Genomic DNA, 23,426 nt, shown 5'->3' on the forward strand with positions numbered 1-23,426 from the left:
CCTGCAAGATCATCATCCGGTGGTCACAGACCAGCTGGATGTTCAGGGAGTGAAACCCTTGCGGTTGATGAATGGTTATTCCTCACCTCGCAGGAACCGCAGGGCGATGTGTGTCCCGTCCACTGCTCCCTGTACATGGGGCATCCCGGCAATGCAACGAAGCCTGCAGCGCGGGCCTCCTGTCCAATATCAAAGTGGATGTATTGGCCTGCCCGGGCGTACAAGGCATCTGTCACCTGGCGAGCACATCTGTGGACTGAGGCCTGTGAGATCCCACAGAGGTCGCCACTGGTGCCTGAAATGACCCTGTTGTGTAGAAGTTAAGGGCCGCCATCAACTTAACCTCTACTGGCAGCAGGTGGCCGCCCCTCCCCTCAGGTGCCAGGTGTGCGAGCACCTCACCCAGGTGCCGGACCGTGTCCTTGAATAGGCAGAGCCGGGGACGGCACATGACCTCCGACAACCCCTCGAATGATGTTCTGGTCTGGTATTGCCTTGGCCTCCGCATCCTCCTTCTTCTGGCCACCCTTTCAGGAGACTGCTCTCCCACCTCATGGGTATCAGTGGCAGCCCTCTCCCCTCCATCCTGAGAGCCTGCCACTGACTGCTCCTGGAGTGGCCTCCCTACACCCTCCACCTTCTGAGTCGCCGCCGCCTCATCCTCCTCAGCCACCACCAGGATGGCCAGCTCTAAATCAATCAGTCCCAGATCTATTCTGCTTCACCTGATTAGGTTGCCTGCAATTGGCATCATGAACAGGGCTGGCAGGGAAAGTAAGGAGGTTGGTGTGCGGGCGTGGCTATTACACCTCCTTAAGCCATCGCCATGACTGCAACTACAGCATTCCCTTCCAGGCATGTGCTGCAGGTCAGGGACACAGGGCAGGGACAGACTCCTTATTATCACAAGATGGGTTCCCATTCACTGCAGAGTACATGCAGTATGAGTGTCTCTGATAACGTGAGCGCTCCTGCTTGGAGCACCAGCTGCCTGAACTGATGAGCCCTCAAGCAGCACATGGTGCACGTCTACCCCCCCCCCCCCCCCCCCCCCCGACTCCTCCTCGTTTAAACCCCAGCACTCAGTCCAGTCCCTCACCACACCCCACAGGCAGAACAATGGAACAGCCCAGTGGCTGCAGACAGCAGCATCACCATCACTCAGTGAAGGACAATACCCCGTCCCACAGTGACTGAATGGAACATCCCTTGGCCTCGGAACAGCACTTCCAACTCTCCAGCAAGTGCCCCACAGCAAGCAGAAAGTTCCCAGGCCCTACCTCCAACCTCCCCTGCACTCCGGGGCTCCAGCCCCATAAGACTTACCTCCTTACTCCAGTTCAACGCTGCCATGCCAACTGCCGACTTTTATACAGCAGCTGTAAATCCCGTCAGCGTAACGTCACGCCAGAGGTGCTAGCGGGGGTGGAGATTACATGCTAAGGTATGTAAATGCCTGATAATGTCTGTTATGCTGATTTTCAGCGTAGTTCCATCCACGCCAAGAGACTTGAGTTGAGAGATGCACCGAGGCCCGGACGCCCAGTGCGAATCGGCCACCACCACTCGAGTCTCCTGGCCCGCTGCACTGAAGGATTAGTGCAGCGGGATGGGAGAATCACACCCCCCCACCCCTTCCCCCCCACCCCCCCCCACAATCTTTCCATTATGTTAAAGAGATACTTCAAATTTCCTTAAGGTCCATGCTTTTCTAAAGTTACCTTCACTCTTAACCCTGCTCTCTAAGCCTCTTGCAATAACTAAGGACCTGTATTTTGTTTATCAATCTCTCGTGGTCCTCTTCTGAAGATTTGCCAGGGCTCCAACCATGTGAGCGAATCAAGACTGGATATGGTCATCTGAATCAGCTCTAATCAAGTTGAGTATTGTCATTTTGTATTTAATCATCCCAGTAAAGATGTGCTAAATTGCCCCTTAGTGTAAATAGCAGGGTAAATACATGGGGTTAAGGGGTCTGGGTGTTGTTGGTGCAGGCTTGATGGGCTGAATGGCCTCTTTCTGCACTGTAGGAATTCTATGATTCTAATATATCCTCACTGCTTTTTCTGTTTCTTAATTTTTAATTTACAAGAGTCCCTTCCGTGAGCTGAGCATTCAGACTGAACAGCAAGCACAGACAGTCGCAGCTGTCACAATCAATTGAAAATTGCCGTTACCCATTATTGATTCTGCACAGACGAAAGGCACATTTCAAACCTTAGAAAATGAAGGTCAATGTCTTCATGAATAAGTGCTCCGTAAGCCTTTCCTTCTTCACATTTACACAAGGTGATGAGATAACCTTGCGTCTCAATGCACTGGGTTGTATCACTTTCCGGTAACGTCATTGAAAATTATGCTGCTCTCCTCTCATTTGAAGTCACTCCCCACCGCTTGCCCCAAAAAAAAGTTTGCCAAACACTTTGTCCAAAGATGCTGCCCTTTTAACTGAATCAATAGCTGGATCAATAAGAACACATACCATGCTTCTGAAATATCCGCCTAAGCTCTCTCTCAACCTTTTGCCACGATCTGGATGATGAAATGGTAAAGGCCAGATCCATCATCTGAAACAAGAAATAGGGCATCATCACTGGTTTGTTGCAGAAATATTTCTACTCTCGAGTTTCACTCTAACAGCAAGTTTCACTGCTGACATTTCCTTCAAAAATCCACCCATTGTGATATGATGATTTCATGCCATTCTAATTTGTTTTTACCAATTTCTATAAATCGAGAAAAAAATAAAACATCTTCACTTTGCACTGTTGTTAACATTCCTTTGTTAGGTTACTGAGGATACCTCACTAAGCGCACGGTAGTAGGCAGATTCTTGATCCTTGGAGACTTTTCCAACAAGCCGTTCAAAAATCAACTTGATGGTTTCTCTGTGTGTGTCTTTATCGGGTGATGAGAGGGTTTGATTCAGTATTTCTTCCAGTCTCTGCCTTTCCTCAGGTAACAAGCCCATATCCTTGCTGTGAAGGATCTCCTCGGCACTGGGCCTCTGTTGGGGATCATCTTGCAACAATTCTCGACATGTCTGTAACTTTAAAAGATAAACATGTTTGTCATCGGAAACTAGAACCATGTGATCAGGTGACCCCGTTCAAAATTGACACACACCCATGACACTATTTCGAAGAATCTCAATAAGAGTCAAACACAAGAACTAGGAGTAGGAGTAGGCTATCTGGCCCCTCGAACCTGCTCTGCCATTCATTAAGATCATGGCTGATCTTTTTGTGGACTCAGCTCCACTTACCCGCCCACTCACCAGAACCCTTAATTCCTTTACTGTTCAAAAATCCACCTATCGTTGCCTTAAAAACATTCAATGAAACATCAGATTAGCTGGTCATTATCGCATTTGTGCTTGTGGGATCTTGCTGTGTGAAAATTCACTTCCATATTTCCTACACGACAAAAGTGATTCCACTTCAAATGTATATCATTAGCTTTGAGACTGCCAAAGGTCGCGACAGCTCTTGTTTGTCTTATTGCTTCACTGACTATACTTGTAACATATGACAATATTGTCCTCTCTGAGCTGCTGCACCATACAATTCTGATGAACCATCAAACATGATGGAAGGGACAGACATGCAGAGGACCAACTGAAAAATGAATCTAATATTCTCCATAAACTTTTATTTCTCTGCATATGCCACCTTTGGAGTTCCTTAAGATCATTTCTAATAGCTTCAAATTTCAGTTGCAATGAAGCCTTTATCTGAGTCATCAAGAAAGCTCCAGGAAAACACAGAGACTGGAATTTTTCAAGTTTTTGGCAAAGTGTTGTCTTGGAGCGTGGAAAGCGGAGGGCATCCTGCCAGCTGCCTTGCCAGGTTTTCTTATCAAATATTCAAACAAATGGAAGGGGTGGGTCCCACTCAATCAGAGCACGCCCCACCGGCAACTTAGGTTTCTGAAAGATTGGGGTGAAAGGTGACTCTCCCAACAGAACACCCACAACCACGGAGCCCCACCCCAACAGACACGGAATCCGCCCCTTCCCTCTGCACAATGCAATCCCCCTCTGCTCCCCCACAGAACACCTCTGCCACTTGGCACCGCCCCGGCATTGCCACCAGCAGGTTCTGTTCGCCAGGTGCACGTCACGGAGGACATGTTGTGATTCACTTCCGCTTGAGGGCCCGCCAATGTGAATGGACAATTTAACGTGGGAAGGGAAAGTCAGACGTAAGGACCTGATAATAAGATTTAAATGCCGGAGGATTGCGGATGTGGTTCCTATTTTCAAGAAGGGGAATAGGGATAGCCCAGGAAATTACCGACCGGTGAGTCTAACCTCAGTGGTTGGTAAACTGATGGAGAAGATCCTGAGGGACAGGATATATGAGCATTTAGAGAGGTTTAGTATGCTCAAGAATACTCAGCATGGCTTTGTCAAGGGCAGATCGTGCCTTACGAGCCTGGTGGAGTTCTTCGAAAATGTGACTAAACACATTGACGAAGGGAAGGCGGTAGATGTGGTTTATATGGATTTTAGCAAGGCATTAGATAAGGTCCCCCATGCAAGGCTTCTAGAAAAAGTGAGAGGGCATGGGATCCAAGGGGCTGCTGCCCGGTGGATCCAGAACTGGCTTGCCCAAAGGAGGCAGAGAGTGGGTATAGATGGATCTTTTTCTAAATGGAGGTCGGTCACCAGTGGTGTGCCCCAGGGATCTGTTCTTGGACCCTTGCTGTTTGTCATTTTCATAAATGACCTGGATGAGGAAGCGGAGGGATGGGTTGGTAAGTTTGCCGACGACACGAAGGTTGGTGGGGTTGTGGATAGTCTGGAGGGATGTCAGAAGTTACAGAGGGACATAGATAGGATGCAAGACTGGGCGGACAAGTGGCAGATGGACTTCAACCCAGATAAATGCGTCGTGATCCATTTTGGTAGGTCAAATGGGATGAAGGAGTACAATATAAAGGGAAAGACTCTCAGTACTGTAGAGGATCAGAAGGACCTTGGGGTCCGGGTCCATAGGACTCTAAAATCGGCCCCGCAGGTGGAGGAGGTGGTTAAGAAGGCGTATGGTGTGCTGGCCTTTATCAATCGAGGGATTGAGTTTAGGAGTCCGGAGATAATGATGCAGCTATATCAGACCCTCGTCAGACCCCACTTGGAGTACTGTGCTCAGTTCTGGTCGCCTCACTATAGGAAGGCTGTGGAAAAGATTGAAAGGGTGCAGAGGAGATTTACAAGGACGTTGCCTGGATTGAGTGGCATGCCTTATGAGGATAGGCCGAGGGAGCTCGGTCTTTTCTCCTTGGAGAGACAAAGGATGAGAGGAGATCTAATAGAGGTGTATAAGATGTTGAGAGGCATAGATCGGGTGGACTCTCAGAGGCTTTTTCCCAGGGTGGAAATGGCTGCTTCGAGAGGACACAGGTTTAAGGTGCTGGGGGGTAGGTACAGGGGAGATGTTAGGGGTATGTCTTTCACACAGAGGGTGGTGGGCGAGTGGAATCGGCTGCCGTCAGTGGTGGTGGAGGCAAACTCAATAGAGTCTTTTAAGAGACTCCTCGATGATCACATGGAGCTTAATAGGATGGAGGGTTATAGGTAGGTCTAGAAGGTAAGGATGTGTTCGGCACAACTTGTGGGCCGAAGGGCCTGTTTGTGCTGCAGTTTTTCTATGTTTCTATGTTTCTAAATTGATGTAAATGATTATGTCATTGGCAGGGGGCACGGTCAATCGAATGGGGAAATCCCGCCAATGTATAAACCATCTTGGGACTGCCACTCGATTCTCTGCCCCTCCTGAAAATCCTGGCTAGTAACTGAGAGATCCATCCCCCAATATCCCAACTTCTATATTGGTGATGCTGACCAACTTGTTGGAACTTGTCCAACATCCTTCTGCATGTTTGCAGTGATTCCACACTCATTGAAAAAGCCGGCAACTTATTTCAGAGGTATAGAGCTCCGTGAAAAGAAATATCCCACTTCACCCTTTTGTCACATTCTCAGATCCTCCCTAACCTAGCTACCTCAAATAGCCTAGCCATGTATCCTTTAGTTCCTTTAAAAACCTACATCAAATCTCCTCACAGCTGATGATTTTCCAGGATAAAAGCCCCAATGTCTCTAACCCTTTTGTGGTAACATGTAAACTGCCTATCAATCCTGGTCTTTTGTCTGAATCTTTTCCAGGGCCTTCTCTAGCACCCACTATGAGAGGGGAGCAAAACTGGACACATTATTTCAATCATTGGCTAACCATGGGTTTATGGGAACAGCGAAACCTTTCTTTTGTTTTGTATACAATTATCCTGGTAATACATTTACAACCTCAAATGCTTCAGTTCATGGGTCTTAAGAAATTCACCAGAATACCAAAGTTCTTTATCTGATTAGTAATCTTAAGCTTGCAACCCTTACTTGGTGCACACATATTTGGTATTGTTCTATCAACATGTATAACACTACATTTATCAAGCTTAAGTGACATCTGTTAGATACAAGTCGATTTCCCCATTATATCGGAACCTGCTTATTATCTACTGTACTCACCTAACATCTGAACACTCATATAAACCTTTGCGCCATCCACAAATATGCGGACAGTTCTCCCAATATTTTCATCCAGATCACTAATATGGATTACCAATCCTTGTAGGTCTACGGGCAGAAGCACTATCATTAATAGCTGACTTTTGCTTATGAGTGTGCATCTAATTTCTTATCTAACTCAGCAGATGCCCATTATTCAGTGACTCAATCTATCATATCGCATCTTGCCAAAGGCCAATTGATCATCAAGGTTTCTGATGTCAGCTGGGCTACCTACATCCACCAAACTAGCCATCCGGAAAAACTTCTCAGGATAGTAAGACAAGGCCTTTTCTTTGTTGCGAGCCTTTGATAACCCCTCTTCTGGTAAGATGGTAATAAGGTAACTCTAAGATCCCTTGTACCAACTTGTCTATAAAATCAGACTGAGGACTTTTAATTTGCCAACTCCCATGTTCTAATACTCCTTGCAGGATAAATGTTGGTGAGGCCAGCATGAGAACACCTCATTCTTCTTCCCATTCGGTTTTTACATCTATGTAAAAGGGCAGGATAAGTATAATGTGTCGTAACTTGTCTGACGCTGATTGCCACTCCATTCCCAATTACTTACATGATTTTTCTTCTGATCCTCTCTCATCCAGCCTTCCAATAAGGCCAGGCAAGACCTTCAGGCCCAGCACCGCAGTCCAGCTCCATCAAAGCAATGGAGGTCTCGCTCCTTTTTACAGCAACAGCTGCCATAAACCAGCTAAGTTAACGGTCCCATTGAAATGTAAAAGTCCCAGACAGAGCAGAGGGTAGGTGATTGACCAAGGTAGGTGGATAGGATTTGAGGGTGGAGAGGATCTGAGGTCCAAGGGTGGGGGGGGGGTCAAAGGTTGGGGTGTCTGGGGGTTTCGGGTCGGGGAGTGGGAGGGAGAAGTCGGGCGGTTTTTAAGTTTATTAGTGTCACAAGTAGGCTCATATTAACACTACAATGAAATCACTGTGAAAATCCCCTAGTAGCCACACTCTGGCGTCTGTTCGGGTAAACTGAGGGAGAATTTAGCATGGCCAGTGTACCTAACCAGCACGTCTTTCGGACTCTGGGAGGAAGCCGGAGCACTTGGAGGAAACCCACGCAGACACGGGGAGAACGAGCAGACTCCACACAGACAGTGACCCAAGCCAGGAATTAAACCTGGGACCCTGGCACTGTGAGGCAGCAGAGCTAACCACTGCGTCACCGTGCTTTGTGGGGGGCGGTGGATGAGTCGGGGGGTTTTTTGTATTAATTCATGGGTTTATTAGTCATTCACTTTTGAAGAGAACCTGTTGCTCAAACTGAAGAATAAATGGCTCAGTAACTCACCAAGCTCAAGAATTCTGGGTGCAGAAGGAAGGCTTTTGTTTTGTCAACAAAAAGCTCATGTATGTAACATTGAGAATTCTGCAAAATAACGGAGACATCAAAAGTATGTTTTAAATTGTTTTCAAAAATGAAGTCAGTAATTTGAACAAAAGATTCACTTCAGGAACAGCTTCACCTTGAAAGAACAAATCACAATCCCTTAAATTTACGCAATGCACTATAAAAGTTATTTGAATTCACAAATGTGTAAGGGGAGGCCAGTGCCTTCCCCACAGTGATGAATAAAATTAAACATCTTTTATTTACAAGAATTATGAAGTAAAATTCTTACACATTGTCGAACCCAGTCCCTCCATTTTTGACGTTCTTGTGCTGTGCACTGAAACAGCATGTCCAGAATTACCATTCCAAAGCTGTACATATCAGCTTTCTGCAGGAAGGAAACACACGTTATATTCACATTGAACTTTGTGGGGTGGGGGGGGAATTAAGGTAGTACGGACGTCAATACCAAGCTTCAGAACATGATAAAAATCATACCACAGGACAAAGCACCCAGCGAAAATGCAGGATCAGAGCACAGCGAGCTTTGAGCTTGCCCAGATCACACAGGGACAAAACTGCCAGATTCAATAATTAATTACGCAGACCCAGGATGGGTTAGTTCGCAAGAGGAGATTTCAGTTCAAGAGCAATGCAATGAGGTGCTGTCTCTTACAAGATTTACAAGGTAAAAATTCAGGCGTATATTCGGAAAAGGTAGACACAAAAGCACGGATAATAGGGCCACAGCTACAGTCACCAAAAGACTGGTACAACTTCGAAACTTCGGGGCAATTTTAAACACACCCCTCTGGCAGGAAACTGGCAGAATCAGATCAGCTGTCTATTCATCAACCTGCCTAATTTTCTTCCTAATAACGTGGGTGGGGCATAAAACCTAGCAGGGTGTAAAACAGCTTGCAGATAAAATTGTGTCAATTTTCTAGAAGGCAGGTTAGCCTAAAATTATCCTGCTCCCTGCCGAGTCAAAATCATGTAGAACTCAGACAGCGGAACCAATAAAGTGTTTTTTAATTGAACCATTAAGACTGGGCTTTCAACTTCAGTTCCCATTGTGACATTTGCAACCAAACTTGTCTACGAAGCAATGCAGATGGGGCATACACTTAGAAAGTACATACCGAGTCATACATGGCCTTGTGGTGGCTTGTTCTAACCTCTGGAGCCAAGTATCCATATGTTCCAATATTTGCCGTGAGTTTCTCTCTGTCTGCTGAAGAAAGGATATTATTAAAGATTACAATTAGGTAGAGCTTGGTTTGGAGAAAAACATGCAAATAATACATGTTTGGACAGTGTGGTATCAAAGATATCTTTTAAATTGAACCAAATTGGGTTGTGATCAATGAAACATGCTGTAAAAAGCTTTTCAATCCAAGTGTTTCAACTTTTATACTGTGTGTGAAAAATAAAAGATAGTTCAGTAAATAATATTTTTATCCTTAAAGCTTGACCTTGTAACATACAAATTAAATCAAAATGTGACTCTTTTATCCTGCATTAGGCTTTTCCCTTACATATTGCAGACAAGTGACAACTGATTTTCACATCAAAATGCATGGCTATGGTTTGTACAGCATTCATCAAAGTGAAGTTTCCAGAAATTAAATCAGTGCCTTTTGGTATGTACCTCTTTGACTACATTTTTCCAGGGAATTTTTTTTGCACACAATCCCTTGAAGCTAATTATTTTGGCAAACAAATAGACAGCAAAATGATTTATAACTTTTACAGATGAACCATAGAAAGCATTCTTTCTGGTTGTATCACATCTTGGAATGGCATCTCCTCTGCCCAAGACTGCAAGAAAATACAAAGGATCGTGAATGAAACTCAGTCCATCACGCAAACCAGCCTCCCATCCATTGATTCAGTCTACGCTTCCCGCTGCCTTGGAAAAGCAGCCAGCATAATTAAGGACCGCACGCATCCCGGACATTCTCTTTTCCACCTTCTTCCGTCGGGAAAAAGATACAAAAGTCTGAGGTCACGTACCAACTGACTCAAGAACAGCTTCTTCCCTGCTGTCATCAGACTTCTGAATGGACCTACCTCGCACTAAGTTGATCTTTCTCTACACCCTAGCTATGATTGTGACACTACATTCTGCACGCTCTTCTTTCCTTCTCTATGAACGGTATGTGTTGTCTGTAAAGCGCGCAAGAAACAATACTTTTCACTGTATACTAATACATGTGACAATAATAAATCAAATATCACCTGCACACAGCTCCACTTGAACATCCATTTTGTTCTTACAGGTGAACGTTTTGTGTTGTGCACATCCCTGAAATGTGGAGCACAACGCAATCTAATCAATAATTACGTTTTTAAGTTTATTTATTGGTATCACAAGTGAGTTTACATTAACACTGCAATGGAGTTACTGTGAAAATCCCCTAGTCGCCACACCCCAGGACCTGTTCGGGTACACTGAGGGAGAATTTAGCATGGCCAATGCACCTAACCAACACATCTTTCGGACTGTGGGCAAAAACCAGATCACCTGGAGGAAACCCATGCAGACGTGGGGAGAATGTGCAGACTCCGCACCAGACAGTGACCCAAGCTGGGAATCAAACCTGGGTCCCTGGCGCCGTGAGGCAGCAGTGCTAACCACGGTGTCGCCCTACGTCCATGCAGAATGAAAATAACACTGAATTAAGCAATCCTTTCTTTTACTGAACTTCTCCTGTATTTCTCCAGACCTCTGCTTCGTCAGAGATTGAACAGTTTGGTGGTAAAGGTTTTCTTGATTAGAATCCCGACAGTGTAGAAGCAGGCCATTCAGCCCATCAAATCTGCAATAACTTTCTCCGATTGAGCATCTTACCCAGACCCTCTCCCTGTAACCCTACGTATTTACCCCACTAATGCTCCTAACCTACACAACTTGGGACATTAAGGAGCAATTTACCATGGCTAATCCACCTAATCTGCACACCTTTAGTGTGTGGGAGGAAACCGGAGCACCTGGAGGAAACCCCTGCAGACACGGGAAGAATGTGCAAACTCCACACTGATGGTTACCCAAGGCTGGAATCGAACTTGGGTGCCTCTGAGGCAGCAGTGCTAAACACTGTGCCATCATGCTGCCCTGCAGATTGCGTGTGTTGGTACTATTTAATGGATGGACTCTTATCTAAATGATTCAAAGCACTAAAGATTGTGGAATGCGATACCTCAATAAGACCACAGCACCGGTGTACCGCTGACCATATTCCTAACAAAGATAAATGTAAACACTTCAGTTGCATTGCTTAACCACATCAGATTTTAATGACAGGGTATGACGGTGGCACAGTTCTTTCCAACCAGTGAAAACTGAACTACAGACAGAAGATAACTCAATTTTTAAAAAAAAATTTGAATTCCTAAAAACATATGATGGAGCAGCGCAATGTTCGAGTCCTACTCCAACCCATGTGTTTCATGGCCACATTTCCAACAGTTTGCACAAGTAACAGCAAACTGTATCAATCAGCGCTTATTATTTTTATACTGTTTGCTCTCTAATGCAGGAAACAACCTCACATTGATGCAAGAGCTGCAGTATAACAAGAGCATTAGTGAACTATTTTTCAATAAAGATGCTTATAGTTCAAAGGTTGTATTCTTGATTATAACAGCAAAATGTCATCTAAAGTTTCCATAATTTCTAAAAAGAATGCAACAGAAAGTAAGTCAACTAAGTGGAAAAGATAAATCCTTTTAAATATATATGAACACCAAGGCACATTACCTGAGATGTGCAGAATCTGGACAAACCAAAATCTCCAATTTTCACACTTCCATCTTGATCGATAAATATGTTTCCAGGCTTCAGGTCTCGATGTATAATATCCTTTTGAAATAAGAAAACACCTGTTATGTTCAATCCAGAGAATATCACTGAAGGCAATGTTTATTCTCCGAATAGAAGCCCACTTTATCACAGCGGTGGGCAACCTATGGCCTGCTGGCCACATACAGCCCATCTGGGTTCTGGGTGCGGTCCATGAGACATTTTGTTGACTGTTGCCCATGCGCAAGGTTGCCACATTTCCGTCTGCGCACTTTTTTCCTACCGGTATGACTGAAGTGATGCACACGTAGAGCATTAAAGCAAGGGCAAGTGAAATGAGTGTATGCTGATTGCGCACAACATTGACTGTGAGAGCCGTGTGCTCCTTCTGCATCCAAAGTGTAAATATTTATTTTGTTTTTACCATTTGAAGTTGGTGATAGTTCTATTAATATATAAATTATTAAGCATTTTCTATCACTTGTTATGAAATATTTGGCATGTATTAAATGTACTTAATCTTATTGATGGGGTCATGGTTAATGAACAAGCCTGATTTCAATCTTGTGGTCCACTGATATGAAGGAGGGCCCACTCGTGCAGCCCACTCACTAGTCTAGATTGTCCATCACTGTTCTGTCACAGCACAATGTTAAAATGAAGACTGTCATAAGTACTTACTTGCATTTTTATTTATATTTGGAATGAAAGGACATGCATCTTTCATAGCCTTAGGGTGTTTCAAAGTACTTCGCGTACAACCTGATACTTTTGAAGTCTAGACACTATTTTCATGGTGGCAAATGTGGCAGCCATTTTGTGCACAACAAGATCCCACAAACAGCAAAGAGATAAATGAACAGATAACTGACCAGTATTGGATTGAGGAATGAATGGTACACACTGATAGAATTCCCCTGCTGCAATACCTCAGTATTGCACTGGAGTGTCAGCACGAATTAGATGAGTGCCTATCTGGAGTGAGGCTTCAACTCATGACCTTTGATCTTGGCGGCAAGTGCGTCACCATTGAGCCAGTGAACATTCAAACTGGCAATATTGATATTCCAGTGTAGTGCAGTGGCACAAAGCACTCCATCGCAACAAGAATCCAATACTGTGCATAACCAAAATACAGTCATTCAGCCCATTTTAACTCATCCTCCCAAAGATCTCCCATCACAGCATCCAAATATTTTGTTGGTGGTTTCAGGATGTTTGCTTCCAATTTTCAACCCAGAACTCTGCCCCATGTTGAGCTGTGTCAAAGAACCTCCTAAATTTGCTTTTAGCTGTTATGAATTTATGACCAGGATTTTATAGGGAAGACCCAGCCATCAGCTGGAATGTCTGGGACAATCCAATGACCACATTTTATGGTCCTTATGGAATCTACGACTGGATTTTCTGGTTCTCAGGCAATTAATTACCTGCAGTCATGGCCCCCGTTCCTCTATATCGGGATATCCCACCTCCATTGGTCTGGATTGTCAGACCAATCAGAGGGCCGGTTGGTCTTCAGTGGCAAGAGCACCACTGGGAGCAGAGGTCACAGTTGGGACTACAGCAGCTCCAGACTAGTCGAGACAGTGAACGCCTGGAGTATGCTGTCTTTAACAGGGTTTCCAGGGACCAATCAGGCAGGTGCTGGGGGTGGGGGCCTGGCAGTGGTTGGGGGAAAGATTGATTGCAAGCGCAGGAGCAGGTGTGCCTGGTCAGGAGGGACCACCACACCCACGCTGGGAGACCATCCGATTATCCCTAGGTGGCAAAGTACCCATCATAAAATATCAGCAGCACTGCAAAGAGACTTAAGGGCCTCAAGTGGTTTTGGGATGGGCAGGCAGATGGGCCACCAACCATAGAACATAGAACATAGAAAGCCACAGCACAAACAGGCCCTTCGGCCCACAAGTTGCGCCGATCACATCCCCACCTCTAGGCCTATCTATAGCCCTCAATCCCATTAAATCCCATGTACTCATCCAGAAGTCTCTTAAAAGACCCCAACGAGTTTGCCTCCACCACCACCGACGTCAGCCGATTCCACTCACCCACCACCCTCTGAGTGAAAAACTTACCCCTGACATCTCCTCTGTACCTACCCCCCAGCACCTTAAACCTGTGTCCTCTCGTAGCAACCATTTCAGCCCTTGGAAATAGCCTCTGAGAGTCTACCCTATCCAGACCTCTCAACATCTTGTAAACCTCTATCAGGTCACCTCTCATCCTTCGTCTCTCCAGGGAGAAGAGACCAAGCTCCCTCAACCTATCCTCATAAGGCATGCCCCCCAATCCAGGCAACATCCTTGTAAATCTCCTCTGCACCCTTTCAATGGCTTCAACATCTTTCCTGTAATGAGGTGACCAGAACTGCGCGCAGTACTCCAAGTGGGGGTCTAACCAGGGTCCTATAAAGCTGCAGCATTATCTCCCGACTCCTAAACTCAATCCCTCGATTAATGAAGGCCAGTACGCCGTACGCCTTCTTGACCGCATCCTCCACCTGCGAGGCCGATTTAAGAGTCCTATGGACCCGGACCCCAAGGTCCTTCTGATCCTCTACACTGCTAAGAATGGTACCCTTCATATTATACTGCTGCTTCATCCCATTGGATCTGCCAAAATGGATCACCACACACTTATCCAGGTTGAAGTCCATCTGCCACTTCTCCACCCAGTCTTGCATTCTATCTATGTCTCGCTGCAACTTCTGACATCCCTCCAAACTATCCACAACACCACCGACCTTGGTGTCGTCAGCAAACTTACCAACCCATCCCTCCACTTCCTCATCCAGGTCATTTATGAAAATGACAAACAGCAAGGGTCCCAGAACAGATCCCTGGGGCACTCCACTGGTCACTGACCTCCATGCAGAGAAAGACCCCTCCACAGCCACTCTCTGTCTTCTGCAGGCAAGCCAGTTCTGGATCCACAAGGCAACAGCCCCTTGGATCCCATGCCCTCTCACTTTCTCAAGAAGTCTTGCATGGGGGACCTTATCGAACGCCTTGCTGAAGTCCATATAGACCACATCCACCGCTCTTCCTTCGTCAATGTGTTTGGTCACATTTTCAAAGAACTCAACCAGGCTCGTAAGGCACGACCTGCCCTTGACAAAGCCGTGTCACTAGTAAAATGCCAGCAGCAGCAGGAAGTCTCCTGGCATCATGCATCCTACCCAATTTTAAGCCAACCTGACCTCCCATCATGCCCCTAGTTTGTTGTGGGGCGGAGGGGGCGGTGCTGGAATTGGCGGTGTGAAATTCCAGTCCATGTACCCTTGTCCTACATGTTCTAGTTTGAACTGATTTTCTGGATCTATTTTTACCTTCTTACATTTTCCACTCAAACATTGGGTAATTCAAATGAAATATTTCATAGCTGTTAAGCATCAAATCCTCACTTTGAAGTGTCATTCATGTTGATTCCTTTAAATTACTGAATTTGGTTCGAAGAAACTTTGAATTATCAGAAACAGACTGCATACCTCTGGAATCACTCCCTCTTCCCAAGCAACGCCTACTATCATCAATAACCTGCTCATGGATGGCCAGTCAGGCTGGCAGAACCACTCCACTTCTAACCTCATTGTAGAGTTGATCAAGGGATATGGGAAAGAGCTGAATACTAGAAGTAGCTGACCTTGAAATTAAACAGTCATTTGAGGATGGTGCCAAGGAACCCTAGCAAAACTAAGTTCACTGACTGGATCGATAGCTTTCACACAGGAAACTGGTTGTTGTTGTTGGAGGCTCAGCATCACAATCCAAATGCTGGTGTTCCACAAGTCAAGGTCCCTGGCCCAACCAACCTCCTTCTGTCATAAAGCAGGAGTGGAGCTGTGGCTGATGATTTCAGTGTTCAGTTCCATTCACACTGTCGCCAATAATAAGAGCAACCCCTGCTGATTGCCTTCACAGTAGAAGAAGGGAATAACAGATGTGATATTACAGGGAAATTAATAATGAATAAAGGATTGGAACTCACTAAAGTTAATGGAAGCAGAAGAACTGTATCAGAAAAAGTAATGGCACCGAAGACTAACAAATCCTCAGGGCTTGATAGTTTCCACCTTGAGGCTTAAAGGATGTAGGTGCGGAAATTACAAATTTTTAGCCACAATCTGTCAAAGTTCACTTGATTAGCAATTCTCCCTTTACATAAGAAAATTGCAAATGTAACTCCAATATTTAAGAAAGATTAGATCCTCCAATCAGGAAATTATACTCCAGTTAGGCCAACCCTTTGTGTGTTTAAACACCCGCTTTCTCTGCAGAACAGGGCAAGCAACTGAGACACTGAAGGAACAAGACCCTGAATAGGTTCATTTCTCCTCTCTCCATCTTGCAAGTTGAGCCCTGTCTGCTGATTCTGATTACCCAGGTGTTGCAGACAGAGATTTTAAAAATAATTCAACCCAAAGCTGTTGCTTTCCAGTAGAACCGATAAATACTCAGTCTAGAGCTTTAAACTGCCTTGACATCAAAAGCAGCAGGACCACTGAGTTTAACCTGAAGCCAGTCGAATCACCAACCTTCAAGAGCCTTCAGCCTTCAAACTTCATCCTTCAATTTTACTTAGTCTATCCTCCCTACTCTGAAACTATCAGTGCGTGCATGAACTTTATGTGTGTGCGTGTGCATGTCAAAGTTGGCACATTTTTAAAAATTATTTTTACGAAGACCGAGTTAAATGTAAGAACTTTGCTCTTTTCTTTTAATAAAACTCAAATAAACCCGTCTGATCGTGTATTTTATGATCATGGCACAAAAACAGTTAAACACTCACAGAATTGGCAAGAAATCATTTAAAAAATAACCTTTTGCCATCAAGCGAGGAGAGGGAAAAGAAGGAAGCCATTCGACCGCTTCTCACCTAATCGTAACAAGGAGAGAATGTCAGAGAACTTAGTTAGTTGATTAAAGAGAACCAACATGAAGGATAGGTCATGCCTAACAAACAACTGAAATAATAGACAGGGGAATGCCTGTGGGTGGACCTTATCTGGACTTCCAGAAGGCTTTTGATAAAGTTCTACATGACAGACCAAGAGAAGGAAAATTATTGACCTGGTTCGGAAATTGGTTAGGCAACAGAAAAGAAAAAGTCGGGATGAGTACTCAGATTAGAAGGAAATAACTAATGGTTTACCACAAGGATCTGCTTTGTTTAATGTCTTGGATAAAACTATAGAGACCCATATATCCAAGTTTGCTGATGACACAGATTGGTAGTATAATACGTAGTCTTTAAAATGACAATGAGACATTGACAAACCAAGTAAGCCAGCACAAATTTGGCATCTGGATAATAATACAGGAAAGTGCAATGCCACCAATTTTCAACTTAAAAAGTATAGATCTGAATGTTTTTGAAATGCTGAAAGGCTGGAAACAGTGCAAGGTCCAAAAAAATGTCAGGGTTGATGTGGACAGGTCACTAAAATGTATTGATCGGGTACAGAAATAATCAACAGGCTAATGGAATATTAGCCTTTATACTGAAGAGGGTTAGAATTTAAGATGAGGAAGTTTTGCTACAGCTGTACCAAGCCCTGATCAAAACATCTGGAATATTGTGTAGAGCTGTAGTACCTGCAGCTTAACCTCAAGAAAGACTCCACTTTCTCTCCACCATTCACCATTATCTGGCACTGAATGGATTCTGCCAAAAATGTTCTGCAAGCATTTGCTACAAGTGTGTGAGAAAGGGCTTAGGTTAACTCCTCTTTACTGCTCTTGAGGAAGGCCTGCAGTTTACTGGGCATCTTCCGCTCTTTGCCTGGGACAGTGCCAGGGAATTGGAAACAGAGACCCACAGCTCACATTTCGTATCGCAGCATTTCAATATAAAATGCTAATATAGTTTATGGTGTAACATTGAGCCAATGTACCTGACTGTGGATGTATCTCAAGCCTTGAAGCATCTCCTTAATGATCTTCAAACAGCATTTGAAGTTGAACCATGTGTGGCAATGATTTTCTATCCACTTTTCAAGTGTCATCTTGCAAAAATCCATCTGAATTATTCACCGAAAACAAATATTCAGAAAAAAAATCAAAATCACATTTCATTTGAATTCATAAATGAATAATTTTACAACTTCTGTTTCTACATAAGGTGCCAAAGTCAGAATTACATGGCTGAAAGTAAAGAAGGATCAGATAGGGCAGAAAGCCTTTAGCCAATATTCAACTTTTGGTTGTCAAAGTATTTCGCATAGGCAGAGAAATACTTGGCTCATTTTGTTGCTTCTTACCTTAATGAAGAGGAACCTAAGCTTCCTCAAACGTTCTCCATCAGAGCGCTTTACGGAATTCTGGTAGAATAAGACAGAGCATCACTGACCATGAAAAAATCCCCTAAGCATTTTTAACAGTTCAAGAGATTGATGTGCAACAATTGGGTATTGCAGACAGCCATTTTCCACCTTAGCCAAATCATTGAAAATCGCCCCTAATATTCGTATCAGAATGGCAGACACTATTTTATGTTCAATTGGACTTTGTGGTGGTACAGTGGTTCGCATTGCTGCCTCACAGCGCCAGGGACCCGGGTTCAATTCCGGCTTGGGTCACTGTCTGTGTGGATTTTGCACATTCTCCCCATGTCTGTGTGGGTTTCCTCCAGGTGTTCAGGTTTCCTCCCACAGTCCAAAGATGTGCCTGTTAGGTGGATTAGCCATGCTAAATTACCCCTTAGTGTCAAGGGGACTAGCTAGGGTAAATGCATGGGGTTATGAGGATAGGGCCAGGGTGGGATTGTGGTCGGTGCAGACTTGATGGGCCAATGGCCCCCTTTTGCACTGTAGGATTCTATGATTGAAAACTTGCTGTGCAAAATTTCATCAAAACATCCTCCAAATCATTTTCTGAACACATGTTATATGAAGGTCTAGTTTTTTTTAAAAAGATGCAATGAATTTGCAAGCTGAAGCACATTGCACTCAACTACACTCTTAACTGACTTAACTTCACAAGACCAAATTTCCTACTTTTTAAGCAAATCAACCTACTTAATAAAACATCATGTTCATATGCGAGACTGGTCAATTTTCATTAATTTGCCTCACGTATTGCTGCTCATGAATCAAATTTGACTTTGGCCAAACAATTAAATCCACCAACTCCTCATCACATTGACCCCCAAGCATGAACTTGTCTTGTAGTTTGCCAAAAAAATGTAGCGACATCTTTGATTCTAAACTCACAGCAATTCTTTCATTCAATTCACGTTTCCTGTTTTATTTTCTATTGGCCAACTGTGCAGCTTATCATGATTTAATGAAGGATTAGCAATGAGAGACAGACTTCTTATGCATTTCAATTAAGGTCAGTTAATCATGTTAACTCACTTAATGGTATACTACTCAACAAAGTCAATGAGATGTGATTAATTTGCGACAGTATTCCCCACCCAATTTTGCTTCTTCATTCTAATGTCCCATTCTACATTTGCCAGCAACCCTCTGGAACTTTGTCTAAGGTGATGTTCTTCATGTGCGAGTCTAAATATCAAATGCCAAGAAGCTCAATGATTAACAGAGCAACTCCATCCATGCCTGGTTATGTTCCCACAGCTGATCCCTAAACATCTAGACTTTCTGGCAGAGATCTCTGCACAGCAATCATAAGCAGAGACTCTCACTTGCTAGCCTGGAGGCACAGGGATTAGTGTATGTTTTTCTGCTTTGTCCATGATGGACAGCAGTAATCAAACACAAGACAGGAAAGGAGCTAGAGCTTAGAATGATACAGCATAGAAGGAGGCCATTTGGTCCATCATGCCATTGCTAGCTTTTTAAAAGAGCTAGCCAATTAGTTATATTACCCTGCCCATTCCCCATAGTTCAAATGTTTCCTCTTCAAATGTTTACCCAATTCCCTTTTCAAATTTATTTTGAATCTACTGTAATTCTTCAGATTTCCCATGTGGTTCTTTTGCTAATTACCTGAATTTTGTGCCCGATAATAATCGACCTGACTGCTAGTGGAACAGTTTTTCCTTGTCTATCCTATCAAAATCTTGAAATCTATTAAATGCAAGGGAGATAATGGCATAGTAGTAATGCCACTCGTCCAGTCATCCAGAGGCCCAGGCTAATACCCAGGGAGCAGGTTCAAATCCCACCCTGGTGGCTGGTGGAATTTAAATTCAATTAATAAAACCTGCATAAAAACTGCTGCAAAACCTATCTGGGTCACTAATGCCCTTTAGGAAAGGAAATCTGCTATCCTTACCTGGTCTGGCCTACATGTGACTCCAGATCCACAGCAATCTTAACTGCCCTCTGAAATGGCCTGGCTCAGTTCAAGGGCAATTAGGGATGGGCAATAAATTCTAGCCTTGCCAGTGACACCCACATCCCAGGACAGAATAAAGAAAAAAATAACTGCTCAAGGGAGGACAATCCCAGCTTCTCCAGTCTCTCCGCAATTCTGCTGGCACCATTCTGTTTTGCATCCTCACCAAGACCTTGACGTCTTTCCTAAAGTGAAGTGCCTAGAATTGGACACACTGTCCAGAACTTTCTAACTGTTTCCGTCAGGGGGATCTTCAGGTCCAGTCGACAATGAACCCCCAGTGCGGGTTTCCCGGTAGTGGGGCGGGAGAGGGGGGTTATAAAACAGGACACCCCCTTAGTGGTGGGACCAGAAGATCCAGCCACCGGCCAATGGCGGGCCACCTCCACCATCGCGAAAGGCAGAAAGAAATCCCACCCACTGGGTGTAATTTTTCCGATCCCAGGGGGCAGGCTTCCACACAAGGCCGGGAGGAATTTTCTGAATAGAAGTGCAGGTCAGCGACCATGTGTTTTCCTGCCATTGGGCTATTTTCCCAGACAGGTCAACACCAGCAGTGGCAGTTAATCATTCTGCATGATCAAACGCTCATTTGTGAGCTGGTTAGGATTGATGCCGGAGTACCCCTACTGAGGAACAGATGCCTTAACACAGTCACCAGTGGGCCACAGTCAGCCATCTTGCGGAGGACAGAGGTGGCCTGAGAGCTGGAGGTAGAGTTTTTTCATCTAAATCTAACCTCTTTCAGAACGTGCCACAAGATGGAGGCACCCTTGTGTCCCTATGCTGATCATCAATTACTAACAGGCGGCTACAGAATTTAGATGTAACACTTACTACAGTTGCCTGAATTTCACTTAAGCTTTCGGCCACGGTGCTTCTCATCTCTGATCCCTCAGCAACGCCAGCTGCATGTTTGCATTTTGAAGCTGGAAATGCGGACGATTGACTTTCTACATCAGAATCAGCTTCTGAAAAAACAACAATCAGTGTGAATGGCAGTGGGACAATTGGTCAGCTCTAACATGGTCAGGCTTGGGCTTGGAGCACAGGGGAGCAATCCAACCAGTGGGCACAGAGTGTGGGACATGGTCAGGTCCTCGTATTTTCTTTGTGGCTCTGGGGAGCACACCTCCTGAACCCACAAAAATAGAAGTAAAGGAGATTTAAGGACCCCTGGACAGGGCTCACCATTCACTTAAAAGGTGCAGTGTGAAAGGACGCATGCTCTGCCTACTTGTGCTTCTAATTATTATTAAACAAGAAATAGTGCAGAAAAGACGTACTAGGATGCTACTGGGACTTGATGGTTTGAGTTATAAGGAGAGGCTGGATAGACTGGGACTTTTTTCCCTGGAGTGTAGGAGACTTAAGGGTGATCTTATAGAGGTCTATAAAATAATGACGGGCATAGATCAGCTAGAAAGTCAATATCATTTCCCAAAGGTAGGGGAATCTAAAACTAGAGGGCATAGGTTTAAGGTGAGAGGGGAGAGATACAAAAGAGTCCAGAGAGGCAATTTTTTCACACAGAGGGTGGTGAGTGTCTGGAACGAGCTGCCAGAGGTAGTAGTAGAGGCGGGTACAATTTTGTCTTTTAAAAAGCATTTAGACAGTTACATGGGTAAGATGGGTATAGAGGGATATGGGCCAAACGCAGGCAATTGGGACTAGCTTAGTGGTTAAAATAAAAGGGCAGCATGGACAAGTTGGGCCGAAGGGCCTGTTTCCATGCTAAATGCCTCTATGACTCTATAATTGAAACTGGCATTATACAACAGCATAGGACCCCGATCTTCATACTTAAACAAGAAGAGGAAAGTCCTGGGTAGCCAAACTGCATCAAACAGGCCGTGAGCACCCAAAGGGTGGTTATGAGGTCCACCCCGATTTTCCTCTGCCCAGCCCTCTTCCATTTTCCAGGTGTGAAAAAGGCAGGTAAATCCGTCACTAGCTCATAGGTCAAAGGTTTTCAGCCTCAGGTCAATGCTCAGGTCAGCACAGGCAGGATGAAGAGAAGCTTCGATGTTATCAGAAATTTAAAAAAAAATTCAGGCCCCAAGTAATTTACCGTACCTGAAAAAGGTACACAAAGGCCGGCTTTTCCAGACCCCCTGCAGCAGGGTTTCCTGCGGCAGAACCAGCTTGCCATTTTCTGCTGGCAGGATCTTCTGGTCATTTGCTTTGCTCGCCACTTCTGCCAACTCCAGCATGATGCCACCATGAAACACATCTTCCCCTTACCCTACCCCCATCAGCATTCCACAGGGACTGCTCCCTTCGTGGCACCCTGGGACACTCCTCCATCACGCCGAACTCCCCAATCCCTTTTCCATGGCACCTTCCCTTGCGATCACAGAAGGTGCAATACCCGCCCCTTTACCTCATCTATCCTCACTATTCAAGGCTCCAAACACCCCTTCCAGTGTTTCACTTGCATTCTCTTCAATTTAAGTGGACTGGCCCCTTAGTGTCCATACATGTGTAGATGAGGTGGATCAGCCATGGCAAATGCACGGGGCTACAGGCATAGGGTGGACAGGGGGGCTTGGGTGGGATGCTCTTTCAGAGAGAGTCAGTGCAGACTTAATGGGCCAAATGGCCTCTTTCTGCACTGTATGTATTCTATGGTTCTTATTTAATCTATTGCATTAAGATCTCCTGCATTGGAGAGACTAACTGGACAGACTGGGTGACTGCTTTGCGGAACACCTCTGCTCAGTCTGCAACGTGACCCCAACCTTCCTGTTGCTTGCCATTTTGACTCAGCATCTTGCTCTCATGCCCACATAACTGTCCTTGGCCTGCTGCAATGCTCCAGTGAAGTTTAGCGCAAGCTGGAGGAGCAGCATCTCACCGTCTGATCAGGCATGTTACAATCCTCAGGGCTCAACTTTGAGTTCAACAACTATAGACTGACCTTTCTTCTCCATCTTAAACCCTTTCTTAAAAAAAAATCCCATACATTTATTCCCTCAATACAATCCCCCCCTCCGCCCCATCACCACCACCACACCAGGCCTGTCTCTTGTTTTTAAGGTTGCTACATTTTGTTCCAATCCCTCCCGGCTGCTGTTTAATATGCAACACATTTCCCTCTCTTTAGATCTGATGAAGAGTCAGGTGGACTCGAAAGGTTAACTCTGTTCTCTCTCCCTACAGATGCTGCCGCATCTGCTGAGATTTTCTAGCATTCTCTGGTCTTGCTTCAGATTCCAATATCTACATTATTTACCTTCTTTTTTTAATAAGCTTGATAAAAAAGAGCAATCGAATATTTTCAAGTTTGCAGTCTTTCACCATGCATATTTTTTCTACAAGTACTGGATTTATAATACTTCAGAATTGGTCGGTGTGTGATTTTCTTATACTGAAAAACACACTAGT

At 44.7% G+C, this 23,426-nt stretch overlaps 1 protein-coding gene across 1 annotated transcript in view; it reads right to left on the reverse strand.

The window, feature by feature from the left end:
- LOC144497213 (eIF-2-alpha kinase GCN2-like) overlaps positions 1–23,426 on the reverse strand; it is a 75,176-nt gene that overhangs the window by 41,792 nt on the left and 9,958 nt on the right. The window contains exons 5-14 of the mRNA XM_078218113.1: positions 20,877–21,010; positions 17,996–18,055; positions 17,630–17,755; positions 11,689–11,790; positions 10,167–10,233; positions 9,068–9,159; positions 8,215–8,313; positions 7,884–7,961; positions 2,804–3,049; positions 2,483–2,567 (exon numbers count right to left, since the gene is read on the reverse strand). Of these exons, the coding sequence (XP_078074239.1) occupies positions 2,483–2,567; positions 2,804–3,049; positions 7,884–7,961; positions 8,215–8,313; positions 9,068–9,159; positions 10,167–10,233; positions 11,689–11,790; positions 17,630–17,755; positions 17,996–18,055; positions 20,877–21,010 (1,089 nt within the window). The remainder of the gene's footprint in view (positions 1–2,482; positions 2,568–2,803; positions 3,050–7,883; positions 7,962–8,214; positions 8,314–9,067; positions 9,160–10,166; positions 10,234–11,688; positions 11,791–17,629; positions 17,756–17,995; positions 18,056–20,876; positions 21,011–23,426) is intronic.

Source organism: Mustelus asterias, chromosome 8 (genome assembly GCF_964213995.1).
Source record: "Mustelus asterias chromosome 8, sMusAst1.hap1.1, whole genome shotgun sequence".
NCBI lineage: Eukaryota > Metazoa > Chordata > Chondrichthyes > Carcharhiniformes > Triakidae > Mustelus > Mustelus asterias.